Source organism: Rattus rattus, chromosome 1 (assembly GCF_011064425.1).
Source record: "Rattus rattus isolate New Zealand chromosome 1, Rrattus_CSIRO_v1, whole genome shotgun sequence".
In the NCBI taxonomy this organism is placed as follows: domain Eukaryota; kingdom Metazoa; phylum Chordata; class Mammalia; order Rodentia; family Muridae; genus Rattus; species Rattus rattus.
The window spans coordinates 37,684,922-37,700,427 of NC_046154.1; the positions used below are offsets into that span (position 1 = coordinate 37,684,922).

A 15,506-nucleotide genomic window follows, 5' to 3' on the forward strand; every position below is an offset into this window, starting at 1 on the left:
GCCTGTGGTTTAGGAAGGACATTTCTAATGTGTTTAAAAGTAGCATCCTCTCCCTGTATGCAAGTTCTCATGGTCTCCTAGAACCCTGCTCCATTCAGCTTGTTTCTGACACAGCGTATCACCATCTACTATATACTTTGCTGTCTGTCCCTGGTAGACAGCTCCTTAAGGGAAGGGGTTTTATGGTTTGCTTGCTGAGTTAGAACCAAATATTAAACATGTTGGAAGTAATATCCTTGGATAGGTTTGGGAGTGGGGTGGAGGGCGGGCTGTAGCCTCAGGGGAAGGTGAGCAGTGTGGTTGTAGTTTAGACTGCTGTTGTCTAACATACGTAGGCTGGGTGCCTTGAGCAGCGCTTCTGAAGTTGGCATGTCTAAGGTCAGTGTAAGCCTTGCAGCCCTAAGAAAGGTTACCTTCCTGCTGTGTCCACAGGGCGAGGAACCACTCCCACTTTGAGGGCCCCACCCTTATGACCTCATCCAAACCAAATGGCTTCCTGCCATGGCTTGGATCTGGAATATGCCCAAAACGCTCATATTGACAGCACTGTTGCCATTAGCACTATTGGGAGGGAGGGATGCTTAGTGCAAGGTCTCTTCACCAAGGGACATGCCTCCAGAGGGGTGTGTGCCTCTCCTGGCTTGCACCTTGAGATAAAACAGCTTTGTTCTGCCACATGCCTCTAATGTCAAGACTGCTGCACCACAGGCCCAGAAGTAAGGAAGAGGAGGACAGAGGAGGACAGCAGTGCAGGCTGGGATTAAAGGTATGTGCCACCATGCTTGGCTCAGGACCCATTTTGTGACAGTAAGATGAACCTGAGTATGTTCTGCCAGTGCCTTAATATTCTGAAACAAGGTAACAATGCTGTAGCAGACCTTGGCTAACAACCCAGTAGGTGTGAAATTTGCTTTACTCTACTCATTTGCAGGTAGATTAGTCCTATGACCTAGAAAACCTGGTCAGTAAGACATTGAAATGATCCAGGACTACAGGCCTGGACTACAGGAATTTAGATCAAGTCTTTTTTTTTTTTTTTTAAGATTTATTCATTTATTTTATATATACATAATATATATATACACACATATATATACACACATATATATGTATATATATACACACAGTATACTGTAGCTGTCTTCAGACACACCAGAAGAGGGTATCAGATCTCTTTACAGATGGTTGTGAGCCACCATGTGGTTGCTGGGAATTGAACTCAGGACCTCTGGAAGAGCAGTCGGGGCTCTTAACCGCTGAACCATCCCTCCAGCCCAAGATCAAGCCTTAATATTGTTAGCCTCTATTAGAAACTATCTCCAGGGTGCTGGACAGATGGCCCGGGTTAAGAGTACTGAATGTGGAATGTGGACTTCTGACTACAGGGAACATAATTGAGTCAGAAGTCCAGTTGCTTTGCTGTGAAATATGCCACATTTGTCTGAGACCTAGGCTTCCTAAGTGAGGCCAGGCTGTGATAGCTGCTTGGAAGTGTTTTTAAGGCAGACTTCTTCCTAGACTTGGTCTCTTTGACAGCAACTGCCCCAAGAATCTCATGGTAGGTAGCCTTGCCAGGCTTTCCTTAGACTACTACATGGCACTCTAGGACTTTTGTATTCTCTCTGCTTCGTGTTGGACAACAAGAAGAGCAACTTAGGGCCCGGTTTGGCTGGCAGTTTGAGGGTACAGGCCTACAATGTATTAACAGGAGCTTCAGGCAGCTCAGTAAGCAGCCTGAGGCTCTGCTTGCTGCTTTTCCTTTTCCTCTAGAATGGTGATAGAACGAGCAGTGCTCCCCAGAGTCTCAGATACTTACGTACTTAGTTCCCAGCTAATGGCACTGTCTGGGGAGAATTAGAATATGGTCTCATTTGTAAATTACCATGGCTGTGGTGTTTTAGCAACAGCAGTAGAAGAGTAATTATAATTAGTACAGGCTGGGACCCCAGCCCATAAAATGGTCTTCCTCTCATTTAGGATGTGTATGTGGCATGCATACTTACATGCGTGTAACGTGTGGGGGGGATCACATATCCAGGCACATGTGTGTAGACCAGAGCAGAATATTGGGACAAAGCCTCACCAGACTAGAAATTCATCACAGGCAGGCTATCTAGCCAAGAAGCTCCTAGGATCTGCCAATTTCCACCTCCCAAGGATAGGATCACAGGCATACAGGGATGCTGGCTTTTAACAAACATGTTGGCATTTAAAACCATGCTTACAGAACAGAGCTCATGCTCTTGACCTCTGAGTGTCTCCTCAGCCTACAGTGGGTTTTCACCTCTTAGTGAACCCAACCTAGAAACTCCTTCAGGGTGTGGGGAGATGGCTCAGTGGTTAGGAGCACTGGTTTACCTTCCTGAGGACCCATGTTCCATTCCCAGCACCTACGTGGCTGCACACAACTGTCTAACTCCTGTTGCAGGGGATCTGATACTCACATGTATGTATACATACATACATACATACATACATACATACATACATACATACATACATACATACAGGCAAAACACCCATGTGCATGAGAACAGAGAGAAAAACTTAAGATACGCCCAGCAGGTTGTCTCCTAGGTTACTGTAGATTGTATCAGGTTGACCGTGTTCAAACTGTTGGACTCTGCCCTTGCTCCCCATTTTCTTTGACAAGCATTTCCCTAGTAAAATTCTCACATCTAGGCCTCTTGAGGGTTTTATGGCTTGGAGTACCCAGACACCAAAGGAGACAGGAAGTGAGGGAGGGGTCAGGTGTGGCCATGCATGCCTGCAGTTTTGGCTCTGGGGAGAGAGAAGCAGAGGATCGAGGGTATCCCTGGCTCTGGTAGTTCACTGCAGCCTGGGATTTGTAAGATCTTGTCTGAAAAGGAAGATGAGAGAGAGAGGCTTCTGGGACAGTGGGTGGGAGCAGACAGTCTGAACTCTCAGAACTGGATAGCGCTGTTGAAGAAACTAAGTGCTGTGAGTCTGGAGTGTAGTGACTGTGGCTACATGTAAGCTCATAGTTACTACCAGAAAAAATAGATACAAAATAAACACAGGAGAAACTGTGGTCTTTAATGTTTTACTGTGAAAAGAACTAAATGTAAAAAGACAGTGAAGGGAGTGAGCTTTAAGGTACATAGCAAAAGAGTTTACCCTCATCAGCAGGTACTGAGGGCGGAAGAAATAGGTTTAGTTTCCGGTCATGTGACACAATTTAATGATGATGAATAAAAACTGATTCAGTTACATGCCATCTGCAGCAGACTCTGAGAATTCGAGACAAAAATGAGGGAAAGGCTCAAAACAGACACTTCACTGAGAGCGGGGTGAGGGTGGAGAAGTAAGTGGTTGGGAGATTTCAGCCTAAGAGAGTTCTCGTACAGTGTCTTTTCTGACCATAGTATGTGAAGTTGTAAAAGATCATGTCTGTGGAAATCAACAAAGAGGAGGGAGATTGAGTGCTGAAGATGAACCAGAGCCTTGTATATCCAGAGCAATTGCTTTACCACTGAGCTGCTTCCCGGGCTCAAAGATGAACCTAACCACTGACTCAGAAGTATGGCTGACTGAGAACAGCTACAACTCCCCCAGCACTACCAATGGATCAAAGTAGCAAAACAGCATTCCTTTTTTGGACCTGGGGACCGAACCCAGGGCCTTGCGCTTCCTAGGCAAGCGCTCTACCACTGATCTAAATCCCCAACCCCTACCCCGCAAAACAGCATTCTTAAGTGTTGGATACACAAACCAAGGGGGGGAAAGAAGACTCAAATTATTGAACTCAAGAAATGAAAGGAGGAGCCAGCTATGGTGACACATGCCCAGTGGGAGTCAGAGGCTAGCCTGGTCTACATAGTGAGTGCCAGGCCATCCAGAACTATGTGGTGAAACCTGTCTTGGAGAATAAGCAAGCCTAAGATCCTAATAGTAATTCTACCATTCTGATTTCTAGATGGGCCATTTGGTCTAAAAACCAGCAAGGATAGATCTAAATTACATCACATTTCATCCAAAAACGGTGAATATTGGTTTCTCAGCCAGTATTCTCTAAAATACATTCTAGGCCACAAGTTAAGATTTTTACTAAATAAAAACTGAAATTCTCTTATCCTGTCAGATCTTAATTAGTACAGTGAAATAGAAGTCAACAGCGAGAAGCACAGCAGGTGCTGACAGACAACAAAGGCACTGACCAGTACAGCCAGGGGCTGAGCCGCAGGCCTTCAATCCCAGCACTTGGGAAGCCCAGGCAGGTGGGTCTGAGTTGGAGGACAGCCAGGTCTACACAGAAACCCTGTCTCAAAGCAACAAGAAGTCCTTAGATGAAGTAAAATGCAGACAGCCTGCTAGGCCGTGGGGATGTGGCCAGGTGGTTCAGATCGAAGCACCTGCAGAGAGGAAGGCCACGTGCAGTGATTGGCATCTGGGGAGCTGGGAGCAAGGTCACTGGTTATTGGCCGATGTAGTCAGGTGAGTGAGTTCCAGTTTGAGGAAGACCTGTCTCAGAAACTAAGATGGAGCAGAACACACGCAGTGTGCACATTCAGAGGCCAACACATAAAGAATGCTTGTTCCCAACTCATTTTCTCCATTTCACTCAGTCCAGGACCACAGCCAGGAAAATGCTGCTGCTCACAGGTAAGGTGGCTCTTCCTACCTTGGTTTACCTAATGTTGATGATCCCTCACCGCATGAATAGAGACTTGGTTCCTAAGTGATTCCAGAGTCTCCCAGGTTGACAGTGTTAGCCATGAACTAAATAGGCCATTCTCAAAAGAAATACCGCGGCTAATAAATACTTGGACATCCTTAGGAATCAGGGAAATGCAAACCTACTTCCAAGATTCTGTTCAGAACAGCTAACAAGAAAATGACACTGGATACAGTCAAGATAAAGGCAAGCAGATCTGTGAGTTCAAGGCCAGCCTGGTCTACATAGTGAGTTCCAAGAAGCCACAGCTATACAGAGGCCTTAAAGTCAAAAGTAAAGAGGTGATATTTCAACCTGATTGTGTGGTATCTTAATATCTAATAGTTCTTCTGTGAGTTTTATTGTAATGCACAATTGTTATGCAAAAGAGGAAAGTAAAATTGTTCTAATTGAATAATTTTAAAATGTATTCTGAAGTTGTCTGGTACTATTTTTTAAGACAGTTTGATAATTGTTATTTTTCTCTGTGTACTTGTGCTTTGCCTACATATATATATATACATAAGCATCATGTGTGTGCATGGTTCCTGTCAGATCAGAAGAAGGTTTATCAGATCCCCTGCAACTGTAGTTGTGTCCACATGGTTGTAAGCCACTGTACTGGCTGGTTTTGTGTGTTAACTTGACACAAGCTGGAGTTATCACAGAAAAAGGAGCCTCAGTTGAGGAAATGCTTCCATTAGACCCAGCTGTAAGGCATTTTCTCAAATAGTGATCAAGGCGGGAGGACCCAGCCCATTGTGGGTGGTGCTGTCCCTGGGCTGGTGGTCTTGGGTTCTATAAGAGAGCAAGCTGAGCAAGCCAGGGGAAGCAAGCCAGTAAGAAACATCCCTCCATGGCCTCTGCACCAGCTCCTGCTTCCTGCCCTGCTTGAGTTCCTGTCCAGGCTTCCCGTGGTGATGAACAGCACCGTGGAAGTGTGAGCTGAATAAACCCTTTCCTCCACAACCTGCTTCCTGGTCCTGATGTTTGTGCAGGAATAGAAACCCTGACTAAGACGGCCACCATGTGGGTGCTGAGACTCAGGCTGTAACCTCAACAAGAGCGACAAGTGCTCTAACCTGTGGAGACCGCCAGCCATTTTCCTCACTGAATTCTTGCTCCTTTTGTGGTGGTTGTTGTTACTGAGTCAGGGAGCTTGGGTGAACCTAAATCCACTGTGTAGCGGAAGAGACTCGGGTTGGTCTTGAACTCTGATTGTTCTGCCTTTACCTCCCCCATGCTGGAACTATAGACATGTGTGCCACACCAGACTTTGTTCATTTGTTTGTTTGTGGCAGGGTCTCACTCTGTATGTTGCCCAGTTGTCCTGGGACTTGCAGTGTGAGGCCCAAATCTCAGATTCCTAAGGGCTGGGATTCCATGTCCAGATGAGAGACCAGCCTCACTTCAAGCTCTGGCAATGAAAGACAATTCTGTTGACATAAGAAAATCAGACAGAGTATTTTATAAGTACAGTTTAACTCACGTTACAGACCAAGCTGGCCTCAAACTCACAGAGATGTAAATACTGTTTTTACTACAGTGAGTGAGTGAGTGAGTGAGTGTCGGGAGATGCATATACCCTGGTGCATGTGGAGGTCAGAGCACAGCTTGCAAGAGTACCTCTTACCTTCTAAGATATCTTGTAAGCTCTGGGGGGATCACCCTAGACACGTCTTACCCTAGACACACTGTTCGTCTCTCAGAGACCACTAAGAACCCCAAGTATTGACCTGGAGAGGGAGAAGTTCAGATACACGCTCACCAAATGAGGCAAGCCTTGTAAACCAGCCTATGCTTTGAGTTAGGGATCTTGTGTGAACATTTCATACTAGTCACTTAAACTGACACTCACCGGACTGCCACCCAAGGGCCTGAGGATCTAAGGAGCTTTAATTTTTAATAAAGATGTTCCTGAATCGATTCTGCCTTCAGGCACCTGTTGAAAGCAAATTATTGAGTGAAAAATTCTACTGTGCCAGGTTTACGTTGTCTTGGTGAATTTTTTTTTTCTTTTTTCGGAGCTGGGGACTGAACCCAGGGCCTTGCACTTAGGCAAGCGCTCTACCACTGAGCTAAATCAACCCGGTGAAATTTTTTTTTTTTTTTCAAATTTTAGCACCAGTTTAAAGGTGCATACCTAGTCATGGCACTACCTAAGAGAAAAGACATTAGAAAAGGAGCCATGGCCTTTCCAGACAACCAGTGTCAGAAGATAAGGCCCTTGTGCAGGACATCCCAGCAAGGAGAGAGAACTAGAAGATTGTGATGGGTGTATGAGCTGCACTGTGCCCGTGCCCTCCTGACTCCACACTGAGCCTTGACCCTCAAGAGTAACTCAGAACGTGACAGTGCTTATAGATTGTCCAGCTGGACACTTTGTAATCAGAAATACATCTAAAGAGAGATAAGTAGTCAAGTTTAGAGGCTGACTAAAGACAGCTAAAGATTAAAATTAGCCCACTGAAAGTTTGCAGAAGGCAACAGGCTCAACTAACACCTCATCCCGGGGTAGGAAGGTTGCTTTTACAGAAGGAGCATTTGAGTTGAAACAGACACTAATGACCCCACCCAGAAAACTCTCAGAACTGATAAACAGTTGAGCTAAGTGGCAGGATACAAAATCAACTAACAGTGAGCTGTACCTTTCCTGTATACAAACACAAAAGCATGCCAAGAAAGAACAGCTCCACTTACCGTAGCTTAGAGGGGACAGCGGCAGAAGACTCCTAACCAAAGAGCAGGAAAACAAGTACCATAGAAATTTTAAAAGGAGAGAAACTGAAGGCAGTAGTGTAAGGGAGCTTTCCCTGCGCTCACGGATTGGAAGCATAAAAGTCTGAAAATGGCTATCCCGTCCAAAACAATTCAATCCCCATGAAAATCCCAAAGCCATTCTTCACAGAAATAGAAGAAAAACAATATTAACATTTCTTGTGGAGAAGCTGGGAATGCAGTTCAGGTGGCCTAGTGTTTGTCCAGCATGCTCAAAGCCCTGAGTCCCGTCCCTCGTCCTCAGTACTGCTTGAAACAGACATAGTGGTGCATGCCTAAAATCCCAGCACTCAGGAGGTGGGGACAGGATAATCACAAGTTTTGGGGCCCTGTCTCAAAATTTGGCTGAGCTAAAAATATGGGTCAGTGGTTAAGAGGACTGGCTGCTGCTTCCAGGGGACCCAAGTTCAGTTCCCAACATCCACTTCACTTGGTTCACAGACACTTATAAACTCAGTTTTACCACCCTACCCTCTTCCAGCCTCTGTTGGTAGCTGCACTCACATGGTGTACATCCGTGAAAATGCATACACGTAATAAAATTGCTGGGTACTCAGGAGGCAAAGACTGTGAATCTGAGTTTGAGGCTGTCTCAGTCTACAGTGTAAGTTCCAGGCTTGCTGGGCCCACACAGTCAGACCCTGTCTCAAAAAAAAGTAAAAATCCAAACAAAAACAGGAAGCCACCTTCATTACACCTAACAAACAAAGGATGCAGGAAATCCCCATGATGCAGCCAGTTCCAGCACACATCTGTGTTTCTCAGACTTTAACATGCTGTCACCCACATGGAGGTCTTGTTAAAATGTCACACAGTGAAGGAGTCTGAGGTGCTGTGAGACATGAAAGTCTTTATTCCTTAGAGTAAGGATAATGATGGATGCAGCCAGCAAACACTGGAGTCGTTTCAAACTTTTTATTTCTTATTTTTCTTTCATTAGCAAACATACAAATGGGTAGAGTGAACCCGGTCAGCCGCTGGCTCGTCCCAGCATCACAGCTCTCCTTGCCTGTGAACCTGTTTTAAAAAGTTAAAGTAAGTCCAGCCGTCATGCTTCCAGGAGTACCTCTGCCAGATAAGGATCAAAAAAAAAAAAAAAAGCCCACCCTCAGCATCATTATCACACAAAGCAACAGTGTTATGTAACACAAAAGTAACAACTTCTTGAAATTGCCCTTAGCCATAATCGATCTTCAAGCTTCTTCCCAGGCTGCAGCTTCCTGGTCTGTTTCCCCAGGGTCTGGGACTTCAGGAACACATAGCTACGGTCCTTCTGGAATCAAAATGTCTAACTTGCCAATTTCACTTCTGGGACTAAAGCAACGGCAGTAACTTTAGAACCATCCCTTTTGAGTCAGCCTCATCTTCCCCAGTCTTTCCTGGATCCTTCAGCCTTGAGATTAGAACAGTAAACAACAGACTTGGACGTTTGAATGGGTTTGCTTCAGGAGATCACATTCCCCAAACTCTTAGCTTAAAACTCCTTCAATTTCTCCCACACTCTCCCTTCCCACCCCCAGTACCTCACGGGTTTTAATCAGGGTGTAAACTGGTTCTGTAAATATCAAAGGTGGATGACTCTGCCCTTCCAGTCTCCAGTATGTATGGCTAGAATGAGCTTCCTTTAATAGAGGAACAGAATGCACCCCACTGTCAGCTCCTGTCCTTGCATGGAGCCCACTCCTGACAACCACAAGATGTAGCCAATACATTCTGCCTCTACGATCCCCACCACCAAGTCTTGAACCTCCCAGTCCTCAGACTCTGAAGAATCATGCGGCTTCCTGCCAGCTTCACAACCAAATACCAAGGGCTGCTAAGTACCAGATCTGTGGAGGGTCTGTCTGTGTCCCACTTGGTTCACAGGTTTCAAACTCTGGGTTAGTCAGACTGCAAGTGACAGGATTCAAAGTTGAATTCCTTAAGCACAAAGGGACATCGATGGGAAGGATATAGGCGTCTCCTCCAGTGGTCAGGACTCCGGAAAGGCAGGAGGTGGACAGGACTTCCTTTCTAGTCTTGCCTCTCCCCCACTGTCTTCTGGTAGGCTCCTTCCACCCTCTGCAGATCCCTCCAGAATGGTCAGGAGTGTGGCCCTCAAGGAGTTACCCCTAGATGGACCACATACTTCGAAGGAGCTGTGTGAATTCTGAAGCCTGGGTCCACTAGACCAATTAAATCATTGTGTCTGGGTGGAGGCTGGGCATCCACTTAAATGACTCCAGTGTGGTCCTAAGGCCAAGGATCACCTGATGGCTTTGGGCACTTGGAGAGAGCTCTTCTGTGGCACTTATGGTGCAAGGGGCCTCCCTTGGGAAACTTGTTTAGGATCAGAGGTGTCCACGGGGGCTTATGGCTACCATCCGTCAGAAGATGAATTGGTCAGCCGTTCATCAGGTATGTGATTACCTGAGCCCAGAAGCGCTCCCCACCGTCAGCTATAATGTTTTGGTATCCGCACCTCAGGGCTGCACAGAAGCTGTACTGGCTCCTGGGGTTCACTTGGTGGGAGACGCGGTTGTAGACACCAGCGGGCTAACAAGGAAGGCATGTGGGAAGCAAGACGAGAGTGGTGGACACCTCGTCCCTGGAGAGGGACAGACCTGGAGTCCAGGGAGAGGCTTGGGTGGCAGAAGCCTGTGAGTGAAGAGAGGGGACAGCACTCTCTGGATAGGGAGGATGAAGGACACTGCTGGCCCTTTGCTTCCCCGGGCTGGTTTCTCTCAGCGCCTCGAAGGACTTAACCTTTTCTAGTACGTCATACCTGGACTTCAAGCCCAGAAGTCCTGTCATCTGGCTACAATTCAGGGTGAGGGAGCGTTGACAGTCATTGCAAGAGTAGGATAAGAGCTGCATGGAGGGCTTTGGAGTTGGCTTGGGGTTGTCCTGATAGCGTCCATGCTCCTCTCCATTCCCTTCCATCACCAAGGGAGCCCCTACGGTTGGGCCTCACAGAAACTGTCTTTTCCCTCAGGAGGGCTCCCAGGGAGGGCCTAGAACATTCTACCTATGGAATGGTCTCCGTGCCAGGGCTTCCTCACCCTGAGGTCTTGCTCCTTTATTAGGCCAGGCAGGCGTTAGGTGGCGCCTCCAGGGGTAGCTGTGATCTTCCCTCATGGAAGTTCTGGTACCAGACTCCAAGGCGGGGCGGACAGAGATACAAAGCAGGAAACTAAGTGCTTCCTGCTCTGCCTGTACCCTGGAGCCCACCTCACCCCAAGAGCTGGCTCTGGCCTCTCTAGTCCAGGCCCCACCCTAGGCGCATGGGAACAGATAGGATGACATCACACTTGGGGCTGAATGTTCACTTCTCTTTCCAGAATTATCAAACACACAGTCTAGAGATGGTAGGGGGCAGGGCCTGGCTGGGAACCTGGCCTTTACACACCCAGGGGGCCCTTGACCGAGGTGGACAACTTAACAACGGGTCTGCAAGTCAAAAGAGAGAAAGCTGGTTAGTGGGGTGAGCGATGGCTGAGGGAGACGGGCTGCAGAGTTCAGGCCCAGGAGCAGGATTCTGATGGCAGCCCTGCCTGGGGCCCCTTCCTAGGGGTGGGAGTGACAGTCTGCCCTCGAGACCTGTATGGGCATCCAAACAATGTTGGGTAACTGACTGCTAGAGGCTGAGGCATGCTCTCACAGATTGGAGAGCCATGCCTCCGTGTCTCTCTAAAGTTCAGTGTCCTTGGGTCTGATGTGGAGACAGTCCTTAGCCCAGAGTACTTCTTCTATGTGCTTGCTGTGAGAACTGGATGGAGTATGGAAGTCTGTCTGACCCAAAGCACTGTGCGCTGAGATCCTTCTGTTGCTGGGAAGCCCTCAGGGCCCAGCCTATACTAGGCAGATGGGTCCTTCAGCAAATAAGTTGGCAAGCGAAGGAGCCGGTAGCTAAGCTAGTGTATAAATTCTGATACTCATTCTGATGTAGACAGAACAGGCCTGGTCCTTACTGGGTCACGTGTGGGCGGGGTCTTGCCTCTGATCTCTCTCTGAGTGTCTGAGTCTGGGACTCAGAGCCTATGCTGAGGACCAGGTGCTTGGAGCTCCAGACTGAGTTCAAGTGATCCGTACCCCATCTACCCTGCCCAGGGTACTATATAGTCTGGCACGAGTTCTGGGCAATGGGGCTGCTGGGCAATGGGGCTGGGCAGGGTAGGCAGACTCAGACGTACTCTCGGGCAGCCGTCGAGGGTCCAGAGCGATAGGGCTGCGGGATGCTGTTGGCTCTCTCAGGCTCTGGGCATGTGCAGCAGAGAAAGGAACCGCCCAGGATGGCCAGCCCAGCAGAGGCCCAGCCGACGAACAGAGCTGGACCAAATTCAAACCTATAAGAAGTAGAGAGGACTGTATCAGGCTGCAAATCCCAGCGCTGCCTGGCCCCAACCCTCTTGGGGGTCCTCACCCCCAGCACCTGGTACACAGAGGGTAGCGCACAAGCTCATAGGCCTCTTCTTTTTCTCCAGATAAACTAGGGTGAGTGCTCACCCTGTGTCCCCACCAACAAATCCACACACAGTGAAGCCTCGGGTGGGCAGTTGAGCTCCTTTCCTCATCTGGTGGACACAAATCCAGATGGACACAGTGGAACAACCTGCCGTCTTTCTTCCCCAGTGCTGGTCGGGTCTACAGAACAGCCTCCAGTCAGGGCTGCTCCTTACTGCCCTCTGGAGATGGTTGCCCCTCTGCCTGGCTGTCTGCTCTCTCCACAACCACCCCTGCCAGCCCAGCCTGACTCTCCCAGGGCTCCCCTCTGTGGCTTAGTACAGGTCCAACTGACCTAGACACCTTCCCAGTTCTCTCTCTACCTTCAGGGCCAGATCATATGGAACCTCCTGACTGAGGGGTTTGTCTTGCAGTTCCCCTTCACCCCACTACATGCTCCCCTCACCCCTCACCACACACACACACACACACACACACACACACACACACACACACACACACACACACACACACACACACACAGAGCAGGAGGACCCTTCAATCTGCACTGGAGGACAGACAGGCTTCACTGTGCTCTCAGGACCCAGCCCAGGGAGCCCTGAGAGCCCTGAGGAGATGTCCCAGTCCCAGCTTGGCTCCTTGGGTTAGACCTTGTGTAGCAGGTCTTGATGCTGTAGCTGCCCACCAGGGCACAACTCTCTTGTCTGAATTCTCCTGTCTGACCCTTCCCAGGGAGACAGCCCAAGCATCCTTCTCATCCCCCTCCACTCCAGAGTCATCAGGCCATCTGGGAACTACCATTCTTTGCTCCTGCCTGGGCTGAAAGGAAGGGAAGAACCAGGTACCCTCAGGCCCTTCTCAAAGCCCCTGCCTATTCTCCCACCCACCCACAATCTCAGCCTTACAAATGGCCTGCATGCAGAAGTTACCTCCCTCAGCCAGAGCCCCCTGCTGGAGGCAAGGCAGCAGCCGCTTGGCTGGCCTGGCCTCCTCCCTGCTCTTCTGCACACAGCAGGAGGAGGGGCAAATTCTGCCGAGCCTTATCTTAGCTACTTTCTCCACTCTCGTGTTCCCACACCCACCACCACCCAACTTTACTTCCTCCTCCAGGAAGCCATCCTGGCCTACTGCCACCAGCAGAAGTAAAACAAACCCAGGTGCGCTGAGCCCTGGGAGAAGTCTCTTTGCTTCAACCACAGGAGACACAGGAGACCTGGTTCTGACAGGAAAAGGTTAAGTCACTAGTGGTCCAGATCACCCTGCAAGAACGTGGAGCTAGACTTCAGACCCCACATGGCTCTCCTTTCTTAGAAACTAGCTAGGACCTGTTCCCTATTTCCTCTTCCAAGTGACAACTGGGACCAGGGTAAGACAGGAAGGAGGCCCAGCTCCAGCACTCACCTGGCGTTGACAGGAGTGCTGGGGTTGAAGAATTCCTGGGTCACCAGGGTAGCGTACCATGAGACAGCAGTCAAAGTACAGAGACCTAAGGACCAAGAAGAGGTGCTCAGCTCTGCCTGGCCCAGCCAGCCACAAGAGGTGGGCTAGCTGCATGGTCAAGAGGGGAGAGGACAGACGCTGGGCACTCACCCGCCAAGAGGAAGAGAGCACCTCCGGAGATGGCCACACGGCCCTTGGCAGTGGGGTTACTGTCTCCAACCCGAGTACACTTCATGCCCACGACACTGAGCACCATGGCCACAAAGCCCAGGAGCACAGCCACTACCATCAGGGCTCTTGCTGACTGGATATGACCTGAGGCAGTGTAAGAGGGGTCAGAGCAGAGTGGGGAACTTGGAGACGGGGGTGTGTGTGTGTGTGTGTGTGTGTGTGTGTGTGTGTGTGTGTGTGTGTGTGTGTGCAAAATGGAGGTGTTAGACCTGAAATGGGAAGAAGTCAGTGTGGGAAGGCTTGGGTAGAAGCCGGCAGAGCCCTGAGCACTTTCCCGTTTGTAAGAAGAGACAATGAGGGGTTGGGGATTTAGCTCAGTAAGCGCAAAGGCCCTGGGTTGGTCCCCAGCTCCAAAAAAAAAAAAAAAAAAAAAAAAAAAGAAGAGACAATGAGTGTTTGAGGAGAGGGGGTGGAGTGGGGTCATTGTCAGCGCTGACCCTATTTCCCACCAGCCCTTACCAGCTCCTCTGAATGATGCTGAGTGATGGGGAAGTTTGAATTTGTTCTTCTGCTCCTTTCTCCTGGGCCTGGTGCACCCTCAGGCAGCAGGAGATGGGGCAGAGTACCACTCAGGATCACCAGAGGAAGAGCTGACAGTGTGTGAGGACCAGCTAAACCCAGCTTGGTTCCCAGCGGCAACCCTGTCACTCATCCATGGAGCTGTATGTCTCCTTCTTCATGGATGTATTGGTCAGTTCTGGGCCCTAGGCATCTCAGAAGACTTGGATCCCTGAGGGAGGCAGGCCAGTGATCTGCCTGGAGCAGTGTGAGTGGGACTGGCTGGTGGGCAGTTCTGCTTCGAGCCCTGTTGGAGTGCAGGTGGGATGGCCTCCAAGGTCAGGGCTGTAATGGTGTCTGACCGTGTGTGTGTGTGTGTGTGTGTGTGTGTGTGTGTGTGTGTGTGTGTATGCTCATGAGCACGGCTATGTTCTAGTGCGTGTGTATATGTGTGTGTGTGTGTGTGTGTGTGTGTGCGCGTGCGTGTGCGCGCTGTATATGCTTGGGCGTGTGTGTGTAAACATGTCCGTCAATATGGAATATGGGGAGAAAGGGAGTGGAGAATGTTAACCGGCTTGTGTAGCCAGACCTTCATCTCAGGCTGCCCTCCCATGCCCTGGGTATTAGTGGCCTGGTTACACAGGAGACCTGGCTGGCCTGGCCTCTCCAGTGTACACAGGCCAGCAGTTAGGGAATCTCCCAGGGGCAGGAGTGTGCCATCCAGCACTGAGGACAGGCTGTGAGAAAGCTTGCCCTCAACCTCCCCAGCCCAGACGGCGCCCCCTCCCTGGCTCCCACCAGAGGCCTACCGTCCAGGGCCAGGAGTGAATCGTAGAGTTTGCACTGCACCTGCCCGGTGCTCTGAGAGGCGCAGGACATCCACAGCCCTTCGTAGAGGCCCACGGCAGTGATGATGGCATCGCCTGCATAGGAGGACTGCTTCCACTGTGGCAGGGCGGTGCTGGCGATGATGCCCACCCAGCCACCCAAGGCTAGGAAGTAGCCCAGGAGCTGGAGGCCTGAGTTGGCCATGGCCCAGGTAGGAGTCTGAGGGTTCCAGGACTCAGAGATGGGCCAGGGTCTGGAGGAGCGCTGTGGTCATGGTAAGAGGAACAGCTGGAAAGGGGGAACTAAGTGGCACAGGAAAAGAGGAGGAGAGGGGATGGCTGGCCGGTCAGCCCAGCAAAGGCAGTGGCTGCTGGATTCCAGAATGCAGGGGGCAGCCTTGGGGCTGGAAAAGGCCAAAACCCGCCCACAGCCAGTCCCCAGCAGAGCTCTTGCCCAGTTTCTTGGGAGCAGAGGGCGGAACCTAGAGTCCAAGCTGGGGTACCCCTGCCTTTCTCGGCTCAATAGTAAGGAAGGGAGGGGCTAGGAGTGACTTCTCCCCTCCCAGCCAGGGGAACCCCTTCAGAGTGTGATTCCAGGGCCCTAGGATTCTTCT

General features: G+C 49.8%; 1 protein-coding gene across 1 annotated transcript; it reads right to left on the reverse strand.

Annotated features, from left to right (window-relative positions):
- Positions 1 to 10,743: 10,743 nt before the first annotated feature.
- Cldn19 (claudin 19) lies at positions 10,744 to 15,257 on the reverse strand. Its single transcript, XM_032899153.1, has 5 exons — positions 14,875 to 15,257; positions 13,487 to 13,651; positions 13,298 to 13,382; positions 11,626 to 11,778; positions 10,744 to 10,882 (listed from the first exon to the last, which is right to left on the reverse strand). The coding sequence occupies exons 1-5, from the start codon at positions 15,095 to 15,097 to the stop codon at positions 10,834 to 10,836; spliced, it is 675 nt and encodes a 224-aa protein (XP_032755044.1). The 5' UTR covers positions 15,098 to 15,257; the 3' UTR covers positions 10,744 to 10,833.
- Positions 15,258 to 15,506: the final 249 nt, after the last annotated feature.

What these genes read in the sequence shown, in the direction of transcription:
- Cldn19 (XM_032899153.1), bottom strand. Translation starts at nt 15,097, where the DNA reads ATGGCCAACTCAGGCCTCCAGCTCCTGGGCTACTTCCTAGCCTTGGGT. An exon ending in TTCACTCCTGGCCCTGGACG is followed by an intron (nt 13,652 to 14,874) that starts GTAGGCCTCTGG and finishes ACACTGCCTCAG; the next exon opens with GTCATATCCAGTCAGCAAGA. An exon ending in AGCACTCCTGTCAACGCCAG is followed by an intron (nt 11,779 to 13,297) that starts GTGAGTGCTGGA and finishes TACTTCTTATAG; the next exon opens with GTTTGAATTTGGTCCAGCTC.